This window comes from Dromaius novaehollandiae, chromosome 11 (assembly GCF_036370855.1).
Source record: "Dromaius novaehollandiae isolate bDroNov1 chromosome 11, bDroNov1.hap1, whole genome shotgun sequence".
Lineage (NCBI taxonomy): Eukaryota > Metazoa > Chordata > Aves > Casuariiformes > Dromaiidae > Dromaius > Dromaius novaehollandiae.
In genome coordinates this window covers 10,558,776-10,583,835 of record NC_088108.1, presented here as the reverse complement: position 1 = coordinate 10,583,835, position 25,060 = coordinate 10,558,776, and the positions used below count along the sequence as shown (strand labels likewise).

At 39.8% G+C, this 25,060-nt stretch overlaps 2 protein-coding genes across 3 annotated transcripts in view; both read right to left on the bottom strand.

Annotated features, from left to right (window-relative positions):
- RNF128 (ring finger protein 128) overlaps window positions 1–13,615 on the bottom strand; it is a 45,441-nt gene extending 31,826 nt beyond the window's left edge. Inside the window, exon 1 of the mRNA XM_026123119.2 lies at window positions 13,195–13,615. Coding sequence (XP_025978904.1) covers window positions 13,195–13,600 — 406 coding nt within the window. The 5' untranslated portion in view covers window positions 13,601–13,615. The remainder of the gene's footprint in view (window positions 1–13,194) is intronic.
- Window positions 13,616–14,975: 1,360 nt separating this feature from the next.
- The window catches only part of RADX (RPA1 related single stranded DNA binding protein, X-linked), a 30,369-nt gene continuing 20,284 nt past the window's right edge, over window positions 14,976–25,060 (bottom strand). For both annotated transcript variants that reach the window (XM_026123079.2, XM_064518228.1), the window contains 3 exons: window positions 20,849–21,142; window positions 19,147–19,329; window positions 14,976–18,205 (listed from right to left, as the gene is read on the bottom strand). In XM_026123079.2, the coding sequence (XP_025978864.2) occupies window positions 18,060–18,205; window positions 19,147–19,329; window positions 20,849–21,142 (623 nt within the window). In that variant the 3' untranslated portion in view covers window positions 14,976–18,059. The remainder of the gene's footprint in view (window positions 18,206–19,146; window positions 19,330–20,848; window positions 21,143–25,060) is intronic.

Here is a 25,060-nt window from a genome sequence, read left to right as displayed (position 1 = left end):
TGAAGTTCTGACTACCCCAAAGGCAATGGCGGCTTTGCCTTTCACCTCACTTGATAACGTTACTCCCATGTACAACGTGCAGTCACGCACATACCCAAGGATTTCCAGGCTCATAGCCTGATTCTTACGATGGTGATGGCCTGGAAGAGGTGGGCAAGTAGTTCAAAAGTTAGGCATGGTTAAGCAAAAATGTGGCTAGTTTGGCGAGAGGACACTGGATAGGCTAGGGACAGAGGAAGGGTTTTTTCAGTTAACGAACAGAAAATGTGACTCAATATACAGAAATTATCCATCCTTACTTTTGTTTCACTTCTGCTGACACACAATCTTCTGCCAAATATCTGAGTCTTGTGACAAATAGCACTCTCATTTCTGTGTATGATACTGACAAGATAAATCTGCAGAGATACCAGCACAGAAATTGGTGGGGTTTTCATAGCTCAGGCAGATCAGAACTTGTTTTTGCTGCTGAATAGCAGAATACGAAGCAAGTAATGAAGAACAGATGAAGCAATTTGCTAAAGATCAATATTGCTAAATATGCAAAGCTCACTAAGCAAACTTTTCTGTCCTAAACTAAAGCTTCTCATGGTCTAATGCCATATGTAAGCAGACAACTCAACAGTAACATGTCTAGATACAGTAAGAAATATACCTGTAAGTAATCAAAGAGAGACATGTTTTAATTCTGAAACCTGTTCCATGGAGGTGCAGGGAACAGCAACGCTCTGAAAATATAATCAAGTTTTATACAATGGACATGAGCCAAACCACGCAGCTCTGAATGCCTGCGGAGCTTTGGGGATGTTTAGCGCTGGCATTTTCACAAAGAGAGGAACCGGAGACAAAAATAGAGACAAAAACTGCATCCTCATCAGGATGCAAAACCTTCTATAGTTCTGGGTATTTTGAATGTGGGGATTTGGTTTAGCCACAGCCTCCTACCCCTACACACATTACAAGTTTATAACCTGGTAGTAATGAGGTGACACCAGCAGTGCAGACGAGAAAGCGGCAGCTCCTTGCTGCGTGTGAACGGGTTTCTGCAGCAGGCAGGAGGCCAGGGAACAGACCCGGAGGGGATCGCAGAGGCCTGTGTTGGGACACAACTTTCCATCAGTTCCAGTCTAGCTCTGGGCAGCAATAAATAACTCCAGTGCTTTTTGGCAACTGTTGTGAAATGTGCACAGTGTCCAGCCAGAGCCTGCTGACAAAATGTCCACAACACATTTGGCAAGCTCACCAACACGGAGACTAAACTTTTCACCGTGCAGCACAGAGCGTGGTAAGAAGGCTCGAAGGCTCTAAATGTGATTACAGACATTTTGCTGCCATGTAACTAATTCGGTAGCAGGTTTCTGACTCCTTGCTCCAGCAGTATTTCCATGCCCCGGAAAAGAACCGAGTGAGCAACCAGCAGGCACAAACAGAAAGTTCGCTCACAGTGTTTGGGTAATTCCTCAGGTCAGCAAAGCGAAGGAAGTCTAGCATTGGTATTGGAAAAAAGCAGATATGCCTGCTGATAACGGCCAGCCCTTCAGCATAAACCGTGGAAGATACCCATCTTGCTCGGGATGGCAGGGGAGCGACCTTGCTGCAGGCTCACGCGCTCCTTGCGCATCCCGGCGCGAGCAGCTCCGCGCCGGCGCCACGAGAGGGGCTGAACGGGGAGAGTATCAGAGCGCAGAGGCACATGCTGGCCGTAGTTAAAATGGGTATGTTTTAAAAAAGCACACAATTTATACCTATTTTAAGCTACATATCGAACATTAAGAACTTTATGGACTCTCGAAAATTAATTAAATCTTCTTCCGGAATCATAATTAGTAAACAGCTCTGCCAGCTTAGTGAAGTGTACCCTTTACTCATGTTAGAAAAATATAATTTGGCTGATGACTTTCAGTTCAGTTACCTGTAATTCACAATAGAAAAGGGGCACATTGGATAGCACATAAAAATAGTCACTGCCCCTAGGAAGCCAGGCAAGGACAAGGCAAGAGAAAGGTTGACAGTTTTTTTTCCCCCTTTACATCAAACACAGACATTTTCTGTTTTGGAGAAAGCACATTTTGCAGTGGAGAAATAGGCCAGGCATTTTGGGGCCTGTAAGTAGCACAGCATATTGCTGCCACATTTGTTTGAGAGAGCTTTCTAAAGGTTTCAGAAATTAAGAACACCATAGTCCATGATGACTACAGATGTGAAAATGATAGGATAAACAGCATTAATAGACTTCCACAAAATTAGAAGCAGAATTAAATCTGAAATAAGTACAGCATGCAGGAATTTCTTGCCCAGATCTGATTTTGTTTAACCTTAAAAGATTTTTTAATTACTAAAAAAATTAGGCTGCATAATTTTCCTTTTCATTTTTTTCCCCCCATGGCTATTTGTGGAGGCTCTGGGAATTTCAAAAGCAGGGCGTGACTTTCAGATAAACAAAGTGAAATCCTGGGAATGCTGTCACTGACTTCTATCGGGAGGGCCCCTATCACTATCTGGGGCTTTATCTTACTTAAGCAAATATTTAAGCATCTTTTTTTCCAAGGTTAAAAAAATCTGCATGCTAAATATTGCCTTTAATATCAGGCCAGACCGCTCAGGGCACCTTGCTGATGACAGACCTGTAGCTTACACTAGCTTCCTAGTCTTACTGCTAGCAAGAGCCATGAGCTCAAATATATGTTCGTGTCCTTTAAAACCGAGTTTGTTTCTCATTCAAACACTCAGCTCTGGATTTATCTCTTAGGAGGAAAGCTCACAGGAACACAAGACATCTCACAAGAACACACAAAATCTCCTCTGTTAGGGCAAAGTGTTTTAAGACCGGGCACTGAAGCTTCCACAAGCTGCGTATGGGTCTGAGTTGTATCTCTGGGCCTTCTCCACTGAACAATGAGGTGGAAAGGAGAAGCACTTATAAACATGGAAAAAGCAATCAAAATAAGAGCCCTAAAATGAAACCAGGACTGAGTGACACAGGACAAAAATTCATGAACTAATGTTACCCGGAATCATGAGTTAAAAGACAACAGACGTGGCATCTCCTTATCCAAAAACGGCTCACGGCCTTGGCCAACGATGGAAAGGGCTCGGGCAGCTGACTTGCTCCAGAGCAGGCAACTCTGTGAGTTAAAGCATGCCAAGATTTAACCCACCTGGAAAAAAAATGAGATACGAGAATGGTGCTCGTGGCCCTTAGCTGCCTTACGAAGAGGCCAGGTCCAGGCCAGAGGAGGCAGAGAGGCTGGAAACCTCCGCACTTCTTGCCTGAAGGTTTTAGGAGCTTTCAGGAAAATCTGTGGTGATTCTTGTGGCCGCAGGCACAAGGTACCACGGAGGGTTGCCCATTCCAGCTAAGCTTCGCTATGAATCTGAGAGCTTGTTTGGCTCCAACACAACCTGGAAACTCCAGCGTACAACTCTCTGCTCACTGGAAGCGGAAAGAAAAGTGCGTCAGATCACCCTGTGTGCTGGAACCAAACGCTTTCACTCGGCTGGCGAGACGTGCGCAAGAGTCCCTGGTGCCAGGGAAGCAAACATTGTTTTCAGCATTTCTGGCACAGTGGGACCAATTGTTACAACAGCGCTGGATGTGCCCTCTCCTACCCCAGAGAACAGGGTTAAAACACTGTCAGCTGTGGCAGGAGGTACACCAGGGACAGATGCTCACGCACTGACCAAAGGTCACAGTTCTTTCCATCAAAGAAGCTTCTGATTTCATTAAATTACATTTTCAGCCTTTCATTTCAAAGGGAGTTGGACGATAAAAAGAGACAAGCAATAACTGGAAGCTGCAAGCAAATAAAAGTGAAGATAAAGGCATTCCCCACAGGTGACTGCAAGGAGCCTCTAGCGAGGAAAGCACCAAGAATTCCTCTGAAGAAATTTTTTCAAAGCATACAAGAAAGGTCAAAGCTTCTAGGAAAGCACGTGCTTTCCATCTGTTTTGGCTTCACGTGGTGCTGAGCACGGTCGAATGCCGGCAGGTGATCCTCGGGCCCGTTGATTCCGTGGTGGTGGTTCTCCAGTGACAGTGGAGTTTCTGTGAGTCAGCGTTTCCGTCCCTCTGCAGTGGGTTGGGCAACTGCCCATCCAGCCTGGGGACCAAGATTTTCCATGCAATGCAGCTGATCAAACGAGGAGCGTCAGATGACTGGAAGCCTGAACACATCCTCAAGAGCAGAAAATACTGCCACTTGGTCCTTTGAGGAAAAAGTGAGTAAAATTCAAAATGTTGGCTCTTTTTGGATTTGCACAGGGCCACAGTTTCCAGCTAACCACAAAAATCAGTAGCATACCTCTAAGGGACTTCTGTTATCCAAGGTACAAGCGTTGCTAGATTCATTTCTGATGTCATTCCCATCAAATACTCACAGATTTCTGCAAAAAGCCTTCACTAAGTTCAACAGGGGAAGTTTAGCCGTGCCTGCAGCTGTCCTGACATCCTTGTTTACATGTCAGAGCGCCGAATGCAGCAACTCGCTGGATGGGAGCTTTTAAGATCACACAAGTGTAAAAGCTCCGCTGCCAGCATAAGTAGGCCGTAAGTGGTGACAAACTTCAGTGGCCCCAGAAATGTCAGGGAACTTCGCCAGTAGCCTTGATAGGCTGGCGGGGAGGACGCAAGCCCCTGAGCACATACAAAAGTCAAGAAGGGGAAAGCAATCTCTGGGGAGATGCGCAAGGTTTAGATTTTCAGTGCTTAGGCGCTGCTGCGTGGCTCGGGGCGACGCGGGCACCTGGCTCCCACGCCAGCCGCTCGGCAGCGGGGACCAGAGCAGCCGGGGCAGCTCGCTGCCAGGAGCGACCAGCGTTCGCTCCCTTCCCGAGAGCGGCGTCGAACCATCTGAATCAAAGACCAGCTCGAGACTAAATGATTTGTTTTATTACATACTTTTTTGCTGAGATTTATTTTGGCATGTGACTTCAAAGCATGACCGGCCTGAACTGCAAAGTTTGGAGCTAGAGGCACTGTTTCTCCCAGCCTGTGAGAAAGGAGCCTTAGCATGTTGGCTTAGACTCAGTGTTGCTTTCCAGCATATGTTGCTTTCCACATCTCCCTCTCCTTTAGGTAGGAGAAACTTTAAACTGCAGATTTTTTTTTCCTCTGTACCTTTTTGCACCGCTGCTCAGCTGAGTTCTGAGCTAAGCCAGCCTGGCCACAGCTTGGGAGGACGTGGCACAGTATAGGCAACCCGCTACATGTAAACTATTTTCTTAACGTGAAACAAACCATATTTATAAACATGCAAACAATTATACATATGTTATAAACAAATAAGATTTGTATTTCAGGTCTTTCCTAATTAGCATTTTCACTCTTCAATGGGACGCACACAGTAATGCACTTACATGTGACGATCACTTTATGCTCCACCAACCCAGCTGGAAAAGTGCATAGAGAGCAGCAGCAGATTTTAACCAAAAACACTGACAATGAAAAGCAAGTTGATGTATGTAAGCTGAGACCATTTCTAAAAATATCAATATTATAATATTTAAGATTAATTTCTAAGCAAGATAGCAACAAATGCATCTGCAAGAAAGGGGCACAGACTATTGTACTTTTGCTGACTCAATATTTCCATGTGAAAAGCACAAAGTCTAGAGTCTAATGAAATCAATGGAAAAACTCTCACCGATTTCATAAGGTATAAGATTTTTTTTTTTTTTGGCAGAGATCTTTTTTTCTGTAAAGACCCTGTATAAATCCTTGGTTAGAAAGTCCGATGAATGATTAGGTAAATAACAGTAAATTTCAATAGGAATTTTAAAAGCAGCAAATGGCCTGTCCCAAAAGAGACTTTGTAAAATTTGGGTCGAAAATGTATTCTGAAAACCCCTGATCAGCTGCTGCTTAGATCAGCTCCAAAATCTGAAGCTGCTTCATTTTTTGATTTGGTTTACAAAGGAAATAAGCTATGCAATCATACAGTTTTGCTGTCTGTCTCCATACTCATCTCCTCCTCTTTAAAAATTTTCCTGCTTATCTACAGCAATGCCCAATTTCAGCCAAACTGAGCTGAGAGCTTGCAGCCCTGAAGGAGAAGTTTCCCACAAGTTTGCCCGAATTAGCAGCGGGTTGGAAGCTGGAAATCGCGGCGAGGTGCTCTGCGCTCTGGGGCAGGGTGAGACACGAGGCTCGGTGACCACGTGCTCTCTGGCTGCCAGCTCGCTTCTCCGCTTCCCTCCGTGCCAGGGAGGGAGCGGCACGTGGGAAAGTGGGGTTTGCTGCCTCAAGGAACAAGGAAGCAGAAAGGACTCATGAGCTTGCACTGGGAAGAGGGGTGAAGTCAGGAATGGGGAGGGGGGAAAAGGCACAGTCAGGGTAAGAGGTAAGAGGTAAAGGTTAAGAGGTAAAGTCACAGGGGCCATCTGGACATAGGGACAGGCTTTGGCAGAAACCACACCTTTTTAGTTCTTTTGCTCACAGGACAACTTATTTACTGCAGGAGTCCTGCTCCTACGCATGCACCCACCCCGTAGGGGAGAGCAATCCCCTCCGCTTTCCTGCAGCGCAACGAGCTCAAAAGGGGGTAGTGCAAACACCCCCACATCAGCACAGCCTGAAGCTTGGAGGAGCTCCAAGGAAGCAAGAAAATGAGCTTGAGTCGTCTCAGATAATATAGGGAACCAAACCCAGTTCACCCAGGGAGTGAACACCCTGAGCTGCTGTAAGAAAGCTCCTGGTTGCACCCTCGGTGCTGTGGCAGGAAGGACCGTCCCAACACGCGTCAGTCCAACCCGGCTCCAAGCTGTGCATCCCGGCCTGGGCCTGAGCAAGGCTCCAAGCCACAGCAGCTTCAGCAGAGACGAGAATTTAAAGTAAATCCATCTTGAGCATTTTTCCTTTAGCTGTTTACACACAGGTCCTTGCTCAAACGGTTGTGCTTTGGCAGATCAGTGTTTGGCTTGTTGGCTCTTATTGACCCTTCCGAGGTGTTTCCACTACAGCTCCACTTCCAGCAGGAAGAGACATTGAGGCTGAATTTCACCAGTTAATGCTGCAGTGCCTCCAGGGACTCATTTTAGTCATAGTTGCAGGTGACTATTAAGCTTCTGCCATTACATTTTTTTCTCTCCAGTCCTTGGGCTGTAGCAACTAGCACGACTTCAAGTGCAATAACATGGCTGATAACACAGGTTAAACCGATAAGTGACTGACAAAAGCTGTGCCTGCTCTATAATGCACTACATGCTTGTAATTAGAAGCCAGATTGAATTACTTGATTCAATGTTAATACTTCTTCTATTCTTTGTTTTCATCAGACTAGTGGCCATCACTAAACAGAAGTTGTGAACGCTCTCTTTTGGGGGGGAAATGGTTATCCAGGTTGGCTTCTCTTTCTGGTTGTGACAGTGAAAATTCCAGACAGCTTCTCAAGAGCAATGATTGAAATAATGGTGTTAAAGGGCCAGTCTGGACTAATTTCCTTTGCAACAATATACATGAAATGTACAGGTGTATTTGCTGTTCTGAGACTCACCAGCACAGCAATATTCAAGAACAGAAGAAATTCCCTCTTGGCTCAGACCAATGGCCCATCCAGCGCAGTAGCCTGTCTTGGACAGCATCTGGCACGGATGCCATCCAGGAAGAGCCTCATCACCGTCTGCTGCCCACTGCATGAGGGCCCAAGGTGTGAGTGCCCTTCACCTTCCTCTGCATCCAGAAGCGTTGTATTAGGTAAGTCAGAGGGTACAGCCCTGCCTGTTGCCTTCGGTATCTCTTTTTAGACTAATCATCCATGAATTTGTCCAAACATTTGTCCATGCATATATTTAGTTAGAGAACAACTTTTATCCTGGAGTCTAGCTAAGGAACCTCATGAGAACGCCATGTTCTTGTCCCAGGGTGGACCTTCTACTGGTTTCCTACAGAAGCAGAATTTGGGCTCCCTATGTCCATATGCTTGGTCACAAACGAACAGGTGGATCACAGCACGTGGGCACCTGAAATAAACCCAGCACTCATCACACAGATTATTTTGGAAAACTAAAGAAGCAGTAATAAATACCATTGTAGTGAGTTCCTGGGATTTGCTGGCTACATGTTCTGCTGCACCTGTAAAATCCCAGACCTGAATACAGCTCTCTTGCTGCCTGTGCTCTGTGGAGCCTTCAGGGATTTCGCTGGCCACCTGTGGATAAGCAGGGAGCTGGAATGAAAAGGCTGGTTGCTTGGAGCATGGATGGCAGCTCAGGTCAGCTTAGGCTCAGGTCAGCACCTCGGAGCATTGTCCAGTCCAAGCCCTGCTCAAGCAGGGTCAGCTACAGCACGTTGCTCAGGGCTGTGGCCAGTCACATTTTGGATACCTCCAAGGGCGGAGACTCCACAACCTCTCCGGGCAACCTGCTCCTGTGTTTGAACACCCTCACCATAAAAATAAGATTTTGTTTATGGAATTTCTTGTGTTGCAGTTTGTGCCCACAGCCTCTTGCCCTGTCACTGGATACCACTGGAAAGAGTCTGGCTCCATCTTCTTTGCGCCTTCCCATCAGGTATTTATACATACTGGTCGGATGCCCCCGGAGCCTTCTCTTCCCAAGGCTGAGCTAGCCCAGCTCCCACAGCCTCTGCTCGGGCTGATGGCTCCAACCAGTAAACGGTTACATGCTTTGACTTCCCTGACACTGCACTCACCACATCCCACACCTCTCACTGCACAGAAGGCATGGAGTTGCTTGGACAATTTTCCTTGATAGTAGGTGGAGAAATTTAATCTATGCTATTACAACACTGTCTTCATGGAGGCCTTTGGATTGCTGTTAGCAGAGCTGGTTAGTTCACAAAGACTTAATGGAAAAGGAAGTTCACGGCATCTGCTTCTCAGGGACATTCCTGGAAGTTCGTTTGTTTTCACATGTGGGTCCCATGGGCTGTTCAAAGCTAGGACAGAGTCTGGCTTTTTCTATAGCAAACAGAGGAGATTATTGAAAATGTGCTGTAAAATATGAATTACTCTGAAGATCAGATAAGCAATGATATTTTAGAGAGTTATGATGGGGAATCAGAGCAAGATTTTATACCAGCTTCCAAAACAGAAGACAAAACCAAATCCCATTCTCAAGCATTTAGTCCACAAGTTTAGAATAGGTATTGCATCTACAGCTAGTAAGACCCTATCTTGAAAGTACTTCTGAGATAACAGAAGTTAGACTTTGAGACTACAGAATGCCCTGGAAACAAGTTGGAAGGAAACACAGATCCACAATAAGTCCTTTTTAATTACTGTCAGGATTGCCAATTATTTGTATCGTATGGACAAACTGAGATAGCTACTTGACCCAATTATACAACAGTTCTGCTAGGGTAATATACTTTATGAGTCTTGAAGGCTTTGACCTCACTTTCACTGCCTGAGTCTTAGTAAATCTCCCACAGAGAAAACAGCTCAAAACTCACTTGATATTACCGCTTAGCAGCTATATTGGAATAGTATCCAAATATCAGCAATAAGGGTGTTTTTACTTCCTTTTTTCCATCCTCCAAACTCCAGTCTCCGATTTCCTTTTGTAAATGAACAGGAAAAAAATAATTGTCACAAGAACATACCTCCCTCTACTGGTCTGCACGAACACTGCTTGCACGGCGTTGTCCAAAACCAGCTGTTCTGCCAGATGCAGAGCACAGTTATCCTGCTACAATGCATGCTCGATACTTGTTATTTAAAAAGGAGCTTCAAAATATCTTGCTTAAATCTGGCTATGTTTCAAAAAACTAGGTTTGATAATTCTTACAGGGTATTCGATCGCACAGCACATTCAATCACCTGATCACACAACCACCCTTTTGCAAATTCTGTCAGTGCTTCAACACTACTAAGTACCTCAGGAGTCTCCTGAGAACCCAGAAAAGCTAGATACCCAAATTACAACTGTACATTTATTACTAACTGTACAAGAATTACAACTGTATATTTATGTGCTCCTCAGGTCCCACCTATAACAAAAATGTTTCTTGGCATCTGGGAGTACAGCTGTCACCTTGAAAAAAATAGAGTGTTCATTTATGGAAAACTGAAATAAAAGTCACCATGCATTTTCAACTGTGGAGAATACATTTTCAAACAGTATCTAAAATTTGGTTCCTAAATCAATATTCAGCCACTCAGGACAAATGATCTGGCCTCATTAAGATGAAAATACATACTACTACTATCGATTTCATTGGTATACTCAGGAGTTCAGTGGTTCTAAAAATCAGGACAGTTTAACTTAAATTTCAAGGAGTTGTGCTGGAGAAATATTGTTATAGGTGCATATTCCATTTCCTTTCCAGAGAAAATCATGTAAGTGCTGGAACTACTAAAAGGGGATATTTTTCATCTAGCAAAAGCTTAGATTGTGTATCATTGAATCAATCTAAGTTTATATGAATAAGACACAAACACCTACAGACAAATCTTGCAGACTAACCCAGAACATTTTCCCATTGGTAATTCTTGTAACCAGAGAGGGAATGGGAAAGACATTACTCACATCTTACTGTCTAAAATTTCCCGTAGTAAAAGCTATTACTGTATTAGCTTTATCTTAGGGGTGTGTGTGTGTGCGTAACAGTAACCCAAAAGGCAGTAACATGTAAAACTGGTAACAGGAAAAGAGAGCTGTCATAGGGCATGAGGAAGGAGTTACTGAGAGGAGAATTTTTTCTCTTTGTCCCTCCCCAGCAACTTTAAACTTCTCATGTTTCCTGGACACCTGAACTTTGCCCAGAACAAACCATTTCGTTGCTGTAAGACACAGAAGGTGTTTTATGAAATTATTTATATGAAATATACACATAGTATTGTGCTGTTGTAACAGAAAATAAGGTTGGCTAAAAACCTCTATTGATTTCACATTAAAGCACCAGGAAGCAAGACGAAGGACCTGAGAGAAACAGCAGCCGAGGCTCAAAAGCCTAATAAATAACCGAGGTGATTGATTGAATTCCTACAGCCACATGCAGTAGCAGGCAAATACAGCCACACGACTGAAGATGGCCAGCCTGGCCCTGGCTGACAGCCGGTTGATAACCCCAGAGATTGCTGCTCCTTGTTTAATCAGGAACCCGTACATTGCTGGCATCGGCAGAGTAGATTTGCTCTCGCTGCCCCGCCAACAGGACTACATCTCATCTCCGAAGGTCCCCGAGCCAAACAATAGGGAGGATTAGTCACCACGTCTCTATACTCCTCTCTTTGGATGATGCCCCTGTTGGTAGATTCCATCCCAATAGCACATTTCCCTTCCCAGCTCTATGAAAAGTTGTAAATAAAAAAAGGCAGCTGCAAGCACTTTTTGTTGGATAGTCCACAAGCGTTTATGATACAGCACATAGATTACCCCTCTCCCTGCCATTTCTATTTTACCTGAAGAATGTATGGGTCCACACACAGCAATGAGGGAAACAGACATTTATATGAGAGAGAATATTCTTCTTCTGGACTGTTGAGGTGAAGTCAAGAGCTCATCTCACTGAAGTATTTTACCCTTACTGTACCTAACACATGTGAACATTGCACTGATTTATAAGCCTTCTTTGCCACCAAATAGATCTTTATATTGCATCTAAAAGAAGTGATCCTATAAAAATCACAACTTCCTTTGAGAAAACTAAATGAATTAAATTAAGAAAGATGGGACTGTCTCATGAAATACACTCTTGGGTGGTACATCTGCTGCTTTCAAGATCTTAAAATTCTTTGCAGTTTTAGAAAAAAATCAGGTCTGGTTTCAGAGTTCTTAAATAATTACTTCTCATTTCTGAAGTCAGGTCCAAATGTCCTGTTTGTGACATCCCAGTTGTCTAAACAATGCTGTCAACGTGCCTAAGCAAGGATCCTGCTCTACTCCCTGCAGCATCCTACACGGCCTTCCATGGGAATTGCGCTGCCAGAAGACGCAGCTGAAGGAGGTGGCTCAGCTCCAGCCGCGTTAACGCTTTGGGCCAGCTGGGGTCACCACCGCTCCACAAGAAATTCAGCTAATGTCGGTTTTGCAGCTATATAAACCCAGTACACTGCTTTTTATTCATGCAGATTTAGTATAAGCTGACAAGCTCCAAAATCAACCCAAAATATCAAGTTATATTTGCATCTTTATATGCTGGCCACTTAAGCCTAAATCACTTTCTTTAGTGTTAGAAAAAATATTTGGTTTATTGGCCACACTTATATTTCTAGTAATGCATTTCACATTCTATTCACAAACACTAGCTCTAGCATAACATTAGAAGAGTCAAAGTTAGTTGTATGTGACAACAAATCACTGTGCTCTCAGTGCCATACAGCAGTTTTTTATTGTGTCGTGCAGAACCTTGTCTAGGATGAATGTTCCTGGGGCTCAGACTCGCACGGGCTGCTCCTGCTGTACGAGAGATGTGTAACTGAAACCATGAACCAGCCTGCTCAAGAGCTGGTGCTGGCAGACTCTTGCCAACTGTCCAGTTATGGACTTCATAACTAGAATCTTCCTGAAATGGCAATCCAAAGCAGAACAGAGGGTCTGATCAGTAAAATGCTGGCCTGCCTCTGGCTTCAAAATTTCTGTTTGTGAACGCTTACAAAATCAGACAAGTAAGATTTAAGGCCAAGGATTCCTAGCATAGCATCACCAAAGCACGCAGTGTATTTCAAGGAAGTAGCTACATATACTTAAGATTTATGCTAAAATGCATATTAGGCATGTTGACCCAGATGAATTTACAAAGAGATGAAAGCCAAACAATACAGTATCACAGTTGACTTCATAGTTCCTCCCTAACGATAGATTCATAGTTATTAGGGCTAGAAGCCATCACAATCATCTTGTCTAACCTTTGGTTAAGGAATCTCAAAAGAGCCAGGGATTAGCTACTATTCAGAAAGGATTAAAGCAATTGAGAAAAGCAGCAAGGTCTGGCTTGCTACTTGCAAAGCACCTATCTATGATACAGACACTTACAAGCTAAAGGTAACAAATGGTACTAACTTTAGAAACTCTCTAGTTTGGCTAGACTGCACCAAGCTCAGAACACAACAACAGGGTATTTCTTAATAAGCACTGAACACTTGAACTGCATAATGCATTTTCTTCTGTTGAACATCTTGATCAAAGCAACAACCACCCACAAACACAAATGCTTCCTTATAGCCCAGCTGTGTTGTTCTAGATCAAATTTAACAGAAATGATCAGGTTCTACAGCTTCACACCGTAATACTCACCAATATGCGACATCGGAATGGGGTAATTGCCTTTGTCTGGGGCATTGTAGATCACAGCTGCTGTTGCACCCCTTCTGGCTGCCAGCTTTATTTTTTCCGCAAAAGTGCAATTGCCTCTTTCAATCAGTGCTATCCATGGTGGTTCCGTGACAGTGAACTGGGTATTCAAGTCACAGGCTTGAAGATTAGCAGATTTAGGAATGCCCACAAGCCCCTGAGCACTAAGCAGAGGAGAGTTTAATCCATACAGGCCACATTCACACTGCTCAGACACAGACCTGTTACCAGTACTGTTGAAATAGAATAAACTTACAAAGGCATTCACAGGAAGTGTCTCTGTAGCCTTGAATAAAATACTAATAATCACCAGGAGGCAGGATGAACTGGACTTACTGTCTTGCTTCATTGCTTATTCATTTAAGTACGAAATTTAGATGTCTACAGATATTTTCAGCTGCTGGTGGCCATTGTTAGCCCTCAGCCTGCTGATTAGCTTGAAATTTCAGTTCCCAACAGGAACTTGACACCACCCACGTAAGTCCTCAATGCGTCAGCAAGCTTATCTGGAGGCATGGGGGGTGGGAAGGAAAACAAGCGACACACCTACTTATTGTTAAGCAGGGATGCAGACTAAAAGAACCTCTAAGTATCCCTTGGCCCTAAGTTTCTTCTACTCTTTACGAAGCACCATTCTCTCTCTCCTCCACTCACATTTCTGTACAAGTTCTAGCCTTGATGGTGTTTCATAAGAGATTGCTTTAAGGCTGCTGCTCCAGGAAGTCTCCTATTTCAACCTGAGTATCACTTGCAAAGGACCAGATCATCTTTCCTTCAGTGATGTAACTCAGGGTTCTCGCTTCACAGCACAATCTGGGATGCAAATGACCTTCTTAAAAATGTCAAAAGCAGAGAGAATCATCATAAAGAAAACTTACTCATCTTACACACTAAAATAACCAAGTACTTATTTTCCCCCGCTTTTCTTCTTTCTGGTCCTTTCAGTCATCTGCTCTGTCAGGTCCAGCTTGTTCTGGTGTTCATAATGAGCTGATTTTAACATTGATTTGTACCAATGCAGGAGACGTAAAATCACTTAAACTCATCTTAGAGCCAAATGACCTTTCAGCCCATTTTTTTCCCCACCCTTGTTCCCTTTCAATTCTCATTGAGATGCTTGAGTTATTATCACACAGCTCTCCATTTCAGGATGTAAGTTCTCCAGGTTCCTCCCCTAAATTAAGTCAGAGTTGTATTCCAAAACAATGACTAGTATCAACTCCTATTTTCTCACACTAGTAATGTTTCCAATTTTCTGTTCTATTCACAACTTTGGAGTCTGTAAAGGAGATGATGAAGGAATGCTGCACCCATCCTGGAGAGCAGAATTGAAAGTTAATTCCCTGCAAACACTATTATTTGTAATAGCAGCTACATATGTACACACTGCACTGTCATTTGCAATACACCCATAAAGGGCTAGCTCCATTGCAGGAAAGAAAATGCTTTCTTTATGAACGGTTATGCAATCAAAGAGGAAACAAGGAAAATAAAGGACAAAATACAAAGTCATCAAGACCTTCTTTCAATTTTTCTGCTGAAGTCATCCTGTACAGTGCTGCAAGCCAGGAGGAGCTGCAATAGGTTACGTGTATTTTGCCAGAAGCTGGACTTAGTTCTCCTGTAAAGATTCTTTGATTAAACAGAACTCTGGAGAGATTCTTTGAACACTGAAACAGCTTTTAGATGTGAATCTACAAAATTAAAAGAAATAATCCAAGACATTTTAAGATATAAATTCATTTATTTATATCCTCCAGTTTTCAATAATACACTAATTCTACATCACATTAAATTGAAACTGATCTTGCCTCTAAGATCTATGAATTAAAAAGTTTTACACACTCAAAAGTACCATCAGTTACACTCAGTTTACTTTCCTCTGGTTTTCCTTGAAATTAATGCTAGAAACACAGAAAACAAGGAAACATAAGATTTTAGAGTACAGTTCTTTGGTTGGATATGAATTTTACAGTTAGGGGATATGCCTGCAATATTCTCTGGTAATATTATACCCTCAGCGGTGGCAATACACAGCAGTAAGAAAGATGATTCCTATGGTATATTTTTGCACAAGGAAAGACTTTATATGTTGGTTTCACATGGAAAATTAACACATTTTGACAGTCTCATGATTAAAAATACTTTGGTTTTATACTTGCATCAAACAACACTGAGTGAAATAAAACAGCAAGTAGTTTCTTTGCAGAGAGGAACTTATCCCCAAGTCCTACAGCACTATTTTGGCAGTGAGGAAGGAGACAGACTGGTAGAACCATACATTAACACTACAACACTTCAGAAACTGAAGTCGGAATATTAAATTCCAAATAATTTATGTGGATGGGGTAAGTGCCTCTAAAGAATGACCCAGAGTATCCAAATTCCAAGTCTAATACAGGTATTACACATCCTCTAGCTACACAAGGAGCCTAGGCTTCTAACATAGGCATTTCATTCTGTAATACTGTATCGTCCCTTCCACTTTTTGCCACGAAAAATTTCAAACAACACTTCTGTAAAATAAAATTATACACTTGAAAAGTCTTTAATCCATATTATGCATACTTCACACCATTCCAATTTTTCTTTTAGAGTTAGAATGTTCTAACATGGAGGATCAAGTGATTAATGCTATATGTTTAAAGAGTAGTAATCAGTGCAACTCAGCAAACCGAACTTTTGCTAGATTTCTATTGCATGGGATGAATTGAGTGGCTACAACAACTGAATACAGTGGCTCTGTAACAGGGTCTACCACATCAATTCTACTATACAAAGATAATTACAAATTGTCTCTGGAAATAATGGTTTCATTAAAATTAGACTTCGACTTGAAGTACATCTAAATAAAAAATACTGGCTGACACAGTCAGCATGGCTCAGTTTGGAACACGAAGTGCAGGTGCTAATATCTCTTTCTCTCTCTAGAGCAACAACCCCTAATCTTCATATACCCATAAGCAACCAAATTACACAAATAACACTGCAAGCAACACCATGCTCTTCTCTTGTTGGTGCGTTTTAATTTTTGCCTTCTGTGGCCATGAATACCATCATCAGGTTTCAAAAGTTACAACGTATTCTGAAAGCCATGGGTCAAGAAGCATTGCTCTAGAACTAAAACTATATCATCCATACAAAATATAAGCCTACAATACATAGTCACATTTAATTAATGTTTACTCTCTGTACACACTTAAATTAATGTTTTTCCATTAATACATTTTAAAACTGTAAACTATACTAGAAACATGGAATAATTTTATCTATTTCTTTAGAATATTAAGACTTCTTATCTGAAGTTGCCTATGAAACTGCACTATAATAAACACAGTTAAGCCTCTCCTTCAATTACCTTTAACTGAAGTTAGGTACAGAGCTGCAGCACTAAAGAAAAAGTCCACTGTCCCCAGAGCAGACATCAGTGAGCCTCCCAGTTGAATGAGTTACTTGACAATTACTAACAGGCTGCTAAAATGGCCCAAGGAAGTTTTCCATAAAAGAATAATAAATCTGTTCCCTTAAATTAACTCCATGGGCTTTGGTCAATAATGGTACAATTTAATTGGCAAGCTTCTGAGATGCAGTTGTTTCTTCTCGAAGAACTGATCCAAGACCAACATTTCATATGGGTAAGCTATCAAATAGCAATGTGTTTTAGCTCCTGCTAGAAACAACTTCCTAAGGATCTAGCTGTATAACTGATTTAAGGCCAATGTTTCACAGGCGAGGAAAAAGTGGACCTGTTTCTGAACTCAGCAGGAGCCAGAAGCTGCTACTTGGTATAGTCAGTTGACAGTATTTTATGCAGTCCCTTGCCCTTGTTGAAGCAGCAGCTTCTTGCTCCTGCAGAGTTCCTTCATATACTCAGAATACAGCTACTACTAAAAAGAAAATGATAGTACCATGGTGATCAACAGAAAAAATAAAATAATGGTGTAACAAACTCTGCATTCTGCCATGCTAAGCACTCCTTAAAGTCAGTATTTCTCTTGCAAAGTCACCAGCAAGCTCTACTAACAAAGAGAAAGTTTTTTTTAATATTTCATTGTTTCTTTTGTTTAATAAATAAAATACATTAAAAACCTTTGGGTGCTATACTTGCAACCCAACACTATATGTACAAAAGTAGACATATAAAAATATAGCAGTTGACCTTGCTTAGATAAAAAGAACTGAAAGTGACTTCTTGGATCACTACGCCCAGTCCCTGGTTCTAAAGGCACCATGATATATAACCTTTTTCACAAACACAGTAAGCATCAAGCTTAAAAAGCAGCTAGTCTGTCTCTAGTGCTCCCACTGAAAGATCACAGCAGAACATAACTCTAATCCTCAAAATGATTCTAATTTCTAGCCTAAATTTATTTCATGGCCAGTTAATTCTTCTGCCAACATTGCCTTTAACGTTGGGAAAGCTTGTCTCTCTTTGCAGTGCTCACCTTGATATATACATTTCCCATGATACGCATGTGTGGGCAGAGAGAGATGACAGTCATACTCCTTGCTTTACTAAGAGATAAGCTCACTGTATTCCCTAGTCATCCTTCTTGAACATAGGTGACCAAGACATTGTGTAAAGAGCGTTATAATAGCCTGTTCTGAGGCTGAAAAAAATAAGGGCAACAATTGTCTCTCTCAGTTACACAGACAACCATTATAATTGCTCTAAGACATCATAACTTTTTTTTTTTTCTTTTTCTGCTAGTTCTAGAAAAGTGCAATGTGTAGAGGGTGTATTCCAAATTACAGCAATTTTATTTCCCTCCTTTTGAACAATATGTAAGTGTGAAAAATAAGTTAAGTTACACTGGATCCAGCACATCAGGTTCCACTGTCTTGTAGATTTTGCTCAGAAAGACTTCCACCTTATCATCACCCAAGTGACAGACGTCCAAGATACAGACAACATGTTTGCCATCTAGATCCATCGCTGCTTTTACAATTTCACCTTGAAGTTAAAAAAAAAAAAGCAGTTTTCATGAACGTACAGTAAAAAGTATGCTGAATCGATCTTTTCCATGCAGTAATGTGCACACATTCAACCTTCTTTCACTGAAAAGCTAACCTGAGGTATAGTAAGTGCTGGCCTACTGTAAACTTCCTTTTTTCTTTTTTCTTTTTTTTTTTTTTCCTTTTCCTTCCAGAAGTTTATTACCAAATTCAATCACTAGAAATGACAGCAGCTGAACTTGGCTATGGAAAAGTTAAAATGTGCATTACTTAAATATTAGTGATTCTTAGATTTCATAGTTGTTATTCAAGGCAGGTAAAGATGTATCTGAATAAAATCAGGGTAGTCTGTATAGATATAAACATGCAGGAAAACCCTATGCTTATATAGCACTTTCCAGTATGATACACACATTGACAGTCCTCACTATATTTGTTGTGAGACACCAGTAGTTAGAACCATAATCTGAAGGAAAATAATTTAATAGCAGACAAATACTTCAGCTTATAGATCCTGTAGGTTGCATTAAATCGGCTGCTCTAAGTGACATTAGTGAAATAGTGATTGACTGGTAGTTATTCCACTCTATTATGAAACAGATCAAGCCAAATATTCACACATTTAGTCATACATACTGACTTCTACATCAGTATACTTTTCTATCAGCAAATAATTGCAAATATTATGTAGGTCACTTGGGAGTTTATGTTTTGAGTATTACAGTATTATCTTCAAAGTGTAAAAACAGATCCAGTAAAAACTGGCTTGAAAATCCAGGATTACATCTATTCAGTAAAGGTGGTCACACAGAATTCATGTATATTTCATTGAAGATGTGAACAGTGCTTGATCTACAAGAAATTTCTATAGAAGATTAACTATTGCATTTAGAGATAAAACAAGAAACAGTCAGTAATGTCTGTGAAAGCTAGTCTTACTTGAAAGTGGAAACATGTCATGAATCCCTCCATTGCTACTGGCCTTCTGCTGACATGCAGAGATGCAACTCATACAGGATAATAATTTATCGTTTTGAATGTCCTCTATTCGAAATAAGTGGGTATCTTCAGGACAAAACAGTGGGAGGAATGCAACATCTATTGCTACATCATGGTTTATACCTATTGAAAGATACTTGCATTAGCAGAATACTTTATCTCCAGTCCATTAGCAACTTCATGCATCATTTATTTCTTCATTTTTTTAAAGGAGACTATTGAATGCTGACCACTGATAACTCATTAGAAGATTTTTACTTACATGTTTTTTGTCCATAATGTAATAACTGAGATCTAAAAATGTATTTCAGTAGGAAATTATATATACTTATACATATGCACACCAAAATTGGTTTGATGTTATAACCTATTATGATTTACGGTTAACAATGCTGCTTGCTCAGAATACCTTCAACCAGTATTTGAAGCCATTTTGCACTCGTTATCAATGGTACAAGAGCAAAGTAATTTGTTTTACGAACAGTGTAAATATAAGTATGTGGTGCAGTACCTGTCCACATCCCAAGATTCTAATGACCATAAACATTCAAATACTCTTTCCCAAATCCCCCTTAGTAAATAATGAAAACTTAAATTATGAGATCTTAACGTAAGCACCTTTAAGTTAGGCAATTTCCTTCTCTTATTCATGACAAAACAAAACCAAATAGGTTAATACCCCACAGCAATGTTAACAAGCAGTTGTACCTCAAGTTACATATTTACATTTTAAGGAATAAAGATCAATTAATTGGTGCTTTTTAGCTGCTTTGTGCTAACCAGCAGCAGCACAGAGCAGTTGAAGAGTACGAGTAAACACAGCTATTAATTTTCTAGCATGGAAGAAAGGTACTTTAAGAACGATACCCCAAACCAATCCAGCGAGAATAAAGCTCAAAGGAACCATTTAAAAGTGTCCTTTTCCCTTTAAGAACAGTAGTTTGCTTCAGATTAATACCTCTCCAGCATGAAAGTCAGCTAACAATAAAATGCGATTGAACAATTTTCCTGATTATGTCAGTATGGCTGAACTACTGAACAGGACCTATCTCTAACTCTGATAGTAAGGATTACACAGATTCTTCAAATAACATACAAAGTTGCAATTATATGCAAAGTGACACTAAAACAAGACATCCACTTCATTTCAATCAAAGATGTGATGACATTTTTGACCAAAATCATAGCTTTTTCCAGTAATAGATTGAAATAGAAAATATAATGAATATTTTGATCTAGGTTAAAGAAAACCTGGGCAAGATGATGAAACTTCAGGTACTTATTTCCTAAAATTAACTTTAAAACGAATATTTCTGCTCGAAATTTCAAAAACATTGGTAGATTTTTGACAAAAACAGTTGAGTTCCTGAAGGTGTTATGAAAACAAAAAATACCTAACCAACACTCCATAAAATAGGTGTCAGACTAGTGCCTCAAATATCCTATAAAAACAATTGTAGTTCATTCCTCTAACAGAAATCTAAAACATCAATCATTTTTTAAACTTAAAGGAATACACAAAATCAACTGATTAAGTCAGAGAAAACCATTCAGTTACTGGTGAAGATTTAATATGTTCTTAATTTAACACAGCAAATACCCAAGATCTTATACTGCTAGTGCTGAGCTACCAAACACTTACCAAGTACTGTCACTTCATAATACCCAAGGCCACTAGCACTTTTAAATTCACTGATATTTTTATCTGATCTATATTCTTTTGGCTGGTGGACTGCTGCATGAAGGTTGTACTGTTGCATAAGTAAGTCTTTGTGTACATAGTCAAATTTACGTGGGATGCTTTCTGGGAAAACTGTGCTGTGATGCAAATATTTCATTAACTTGTCTTTCACTTGTGCCCATAGGTCACTCTGCCACGAATCACAAGTTCTTCCAGTCTCTTCAGTTTCAGGTATATCACTCATTCCTTCTTGGTCTATTACAAACATAGCAAATAAGCAAATATTTAGTTGCACACATGTTCATAGAATCATATGATTTCTTTACTAAATAAGAAATATTCTAATTAGAACATTTCAACTATGAAGACATGGAAGAACATTCAAAGCAAAGAACACAATGATTTAAACTAGGGCTGGAATGTTAGTAACCAGGTAGCTTTAGGGGCTAGAGTTGTAATAAAAATACTTATTCCACCATACGAAGGAGAACATTACTGCTTGTTTTTTAGAGTGTGTGTAACTTTTGCTTAATGAAAATCTAGAAACTGTGAAAACATACGTTTAAAATGGCTACAAGCATAGATAAACTTTTCTATCCTTTGTACAATATGCATTGAGGTCTAAGCTTGATTTCAAATGTCTTGTTATATAGCCAATGATAGCTCCAATCTTTTTTTCTCTATTATGTATAACTTGAGGATTGTTAATGGTAAAACCTCACATATATCATCACTCCCAGTTTTGAAGGCAGATACTGAATGGTTTAACACCCATTTCAAAATATTCCCACTGTAGCTCAGTATCTCCATCTCATCCAAAACTTGTTCTTGCCAAGTAGCCTCTGAACTGGATATATTATCCACTCCAATATTTCCCTGTGAACATATGCTTTTTTATTTGCTTATTTTCTTTTCAGTGCTGTAATTATTAAGATGGAGTATCAGAGTATCAAAAAGCGAAGAAAACAGAATGTACACAGATAAACTTGATATGACATGTACGGGAACATTAAACAAGTGGAATAAGAATCTTGCTGCATTGCGTTAGACAACAAGTAACAGTGAATTTAAAGAAAGCTGATACTGAAATCAAAAGCGTGTTGTGGATCGCATGAAGCAAACTGCGGTACTTTTCGCACAAAACTGGAATTAATCATTTGGGGAAAGAGGGCACATTGAAGCTGCTACATGAAGGCACATTTTTCTTCACCATTTTATGGGGAGAATTACAGTGGCAGTGCATTTGAGAAAATCATTATTAAACATCATTAATCCAAAATAAATGGAAAACTACAGTATTAAGCTCTCAGTCCTCAAATTAAGTGTTAGTCATGGTAAAATTCACTTTTAACCTTTTAATTTTACTAACAGCATATTATATCATCTCACATCTAGCACCAGATGTTTTGGTAGCAAGAACATCAGAGCTATGGTATGCTGTTCCAGTGATTTAATGTGTAAAAAAGGCAGCAACATGGAAATGTAATAACTTTGAACAACTAAACACCCATGTCTGTTTAGAAAGATAAGTATACAGAATATCCCAACAAAATTTTGTATCAGCTAGTTATATTAAGAAAGAAAATACAACTGCTATTCTCTGTAACAAGCATGAAGACTTGATACTATAAATTCTGCAAATAAAGTAAAAGAATTTCTAGAATATAAATAGTGGGATTAAAAATCTTTCTAAAACTTCAAGCATGCTTTTCCTTTACCTTTCTCCCTCAATATATTATTGGGGCTATAATTTCCATGTCTGACTTGCACACTCACATTTACATTAGCATAAACAGATGTGTAGTTATGACAGCACAGTAGAAACAGCACCCACTTTTTTTTTAACCATAAGATGCTGAAATCTGTAACAATGTGACCATACTTTACAAGAAAAATAAAGCAAGTATTTGAATTTCTCTAGCCTCAGAGAGCCTCTTAGCAGCAAAGACTACTTTCTTCTTTAAACCAGTCAAAAATAATAAAATGGCTTTGGTGAACATTTAAACACATGATTTCTCACAAAAGGCAATTAAAATGAACCATATTTTGAGTTCAGTTACCAGAAAAGTCTTTTTATATCTACTGATAATTACAGTACACAGCAGATGTTATTTTCTTGCATAAGATTAGCAGTTAATTTGGTCCTCAGCCTACACTGTAACTATAAAGCACTTTTCTTGCAAACACTTTTGTTAGTAAATCTGAGTCAGTGCATTTCTGCTTTATAGTTGTTTCACCTTATCTTAGAGAGCAGACTACCATACTCTTCTACTTGTTAGTACCTCTTGCAAAAAAATGTATCTGGAGTGCATGAAATTCCAGTGAGAGTGATACTTACCCAAATACTGTTTCTTTCCTTTTCAAAATATTTTAACATTTAAAAAATACAATTTAATAAACTTATTTTATTTTAGATATCTGCTTCACTTTTACACCTTTCACCTGACTTTTCCCAAATAAATCCATGGTTATGAGGCTGCTTAAAGGAACTAGTACAACAGCCAGGGAAGATTTCAGGCAAAACTCTTCCAGTAAGGCTGTCTGTATGCCTGTCAAATGACTATTCAAAAACTGTTACTGTTGATATAAGTTGCTATGAAAGGGAGCTGCCAAGAAATGGAAGCATCGACACTGCTAACAGGTAGTTGTAATAGGATGAGGAGGGGAAAAAAAAAAACAACTTACATTCCCACAAATAGCTTTTAGATTAAGGGCAGTTTCCTCTGCAGGTATTTTCTGCAAAAAAACTATCTGGGACCATAGTAACGACACCAAGAAGCTCAGGGCATTTCAAAATGTAAAAGAGTTACTATCTGTGACCTGCATACTAGTAAATGGAAAAAGAAATATACAATATGTGATTTATTGAAATATAATCACAGAAAACAGGTGTCCAGTTTTGTATGTATATCATAAGTAGTAACGCTGTTAAAGAAAATATATGCTTGCTGTCATTTAGAGTAAACTAGCATCTGCCAAGCCATTAGTATTTCATGTAAACCTAACAAAAATATTGCCACTAGGATTGACGCTGTGCGAGAAAAACATGCACATCTGTTTACTAGCTCCATATACTAAAATATTCACATAATTATTTCATACATATGTTAGATAAGAGACCATTTCTTTCAGACTACACTCAAAGTCTCAGTCAACTGAAGTTAAATAAAGCTTCTTATGAAGGTGGGAAACATTCCATATAAGAAAAGATGCGGAAGTGCTCACTTTTAGCATGTGGAATATGGTACCTCTGTCTGCCTCTTGCAAACTGATTATATGACATGCAAAGAAGTAATTAAATTTAAAGTCATACTTTAAGTATCTAAATATGTTGTGAGATTTCTTTCCTACAGTTAACAAACACATGCATTTCATGCACATCTTCCCACCCCCTTTTTTTAAGCCAATCTCTTTGAAACCGAACACATGAATTTATTTGAGATCTACACAATATCCTAACAACTCTGGAGACAGTAAAAGCATAGCACAATAAACACTACAGCTGTGTCTACCAAGAACTCCTGCAAAAATAATTACAAAAGCTCAGTTCAACTCGTTTTTAAAAAGAGACAAATTTCACCAAGGATGAACAACAAAAAGTCATTATTTATTCAACTTTCTTACAGATATGCTTTCTGGTTTTTGAGGAAGATATTTTTATATAGTACCTGCTGCTGCTCTTTTTCCCTTGAATGAAACTCCACTTTATATGGTTACCTGTACAAATTTTACTCCAATGTGAAAGTTTTCTCATCATTTCAAACTCTAATATATTAAAGATTTGAGAATATTTACTGTAAATTTTATTGCTTTAAAGCAACAGAATGGAGAAGACTACAGCAGCAACCTATCAAGAGTATGAGTGTAGTATAATAAGATGAACTACTGCCTTGCAAAAATAAAAAGATGGACAACATGATACATAATACAACTACATATAGAAGTAAACAGGCAGATGTTAATGCTGGGACAGATGCTAAAAGCAGACAGATTTTTAGATAAAATTATATGAATCAGACTATATTCAGTCAGCTCTAAAAAGAGCAAAACATGCCAAAATATTTGCATGAAATAAAAAATAGACCAAGCTACACATAATGACAACTAACAAATTAGACTTCTTCTTTCATCCCAGAACAGATTTTGAGAAAGTAACTGCTTGGAATATGAGTT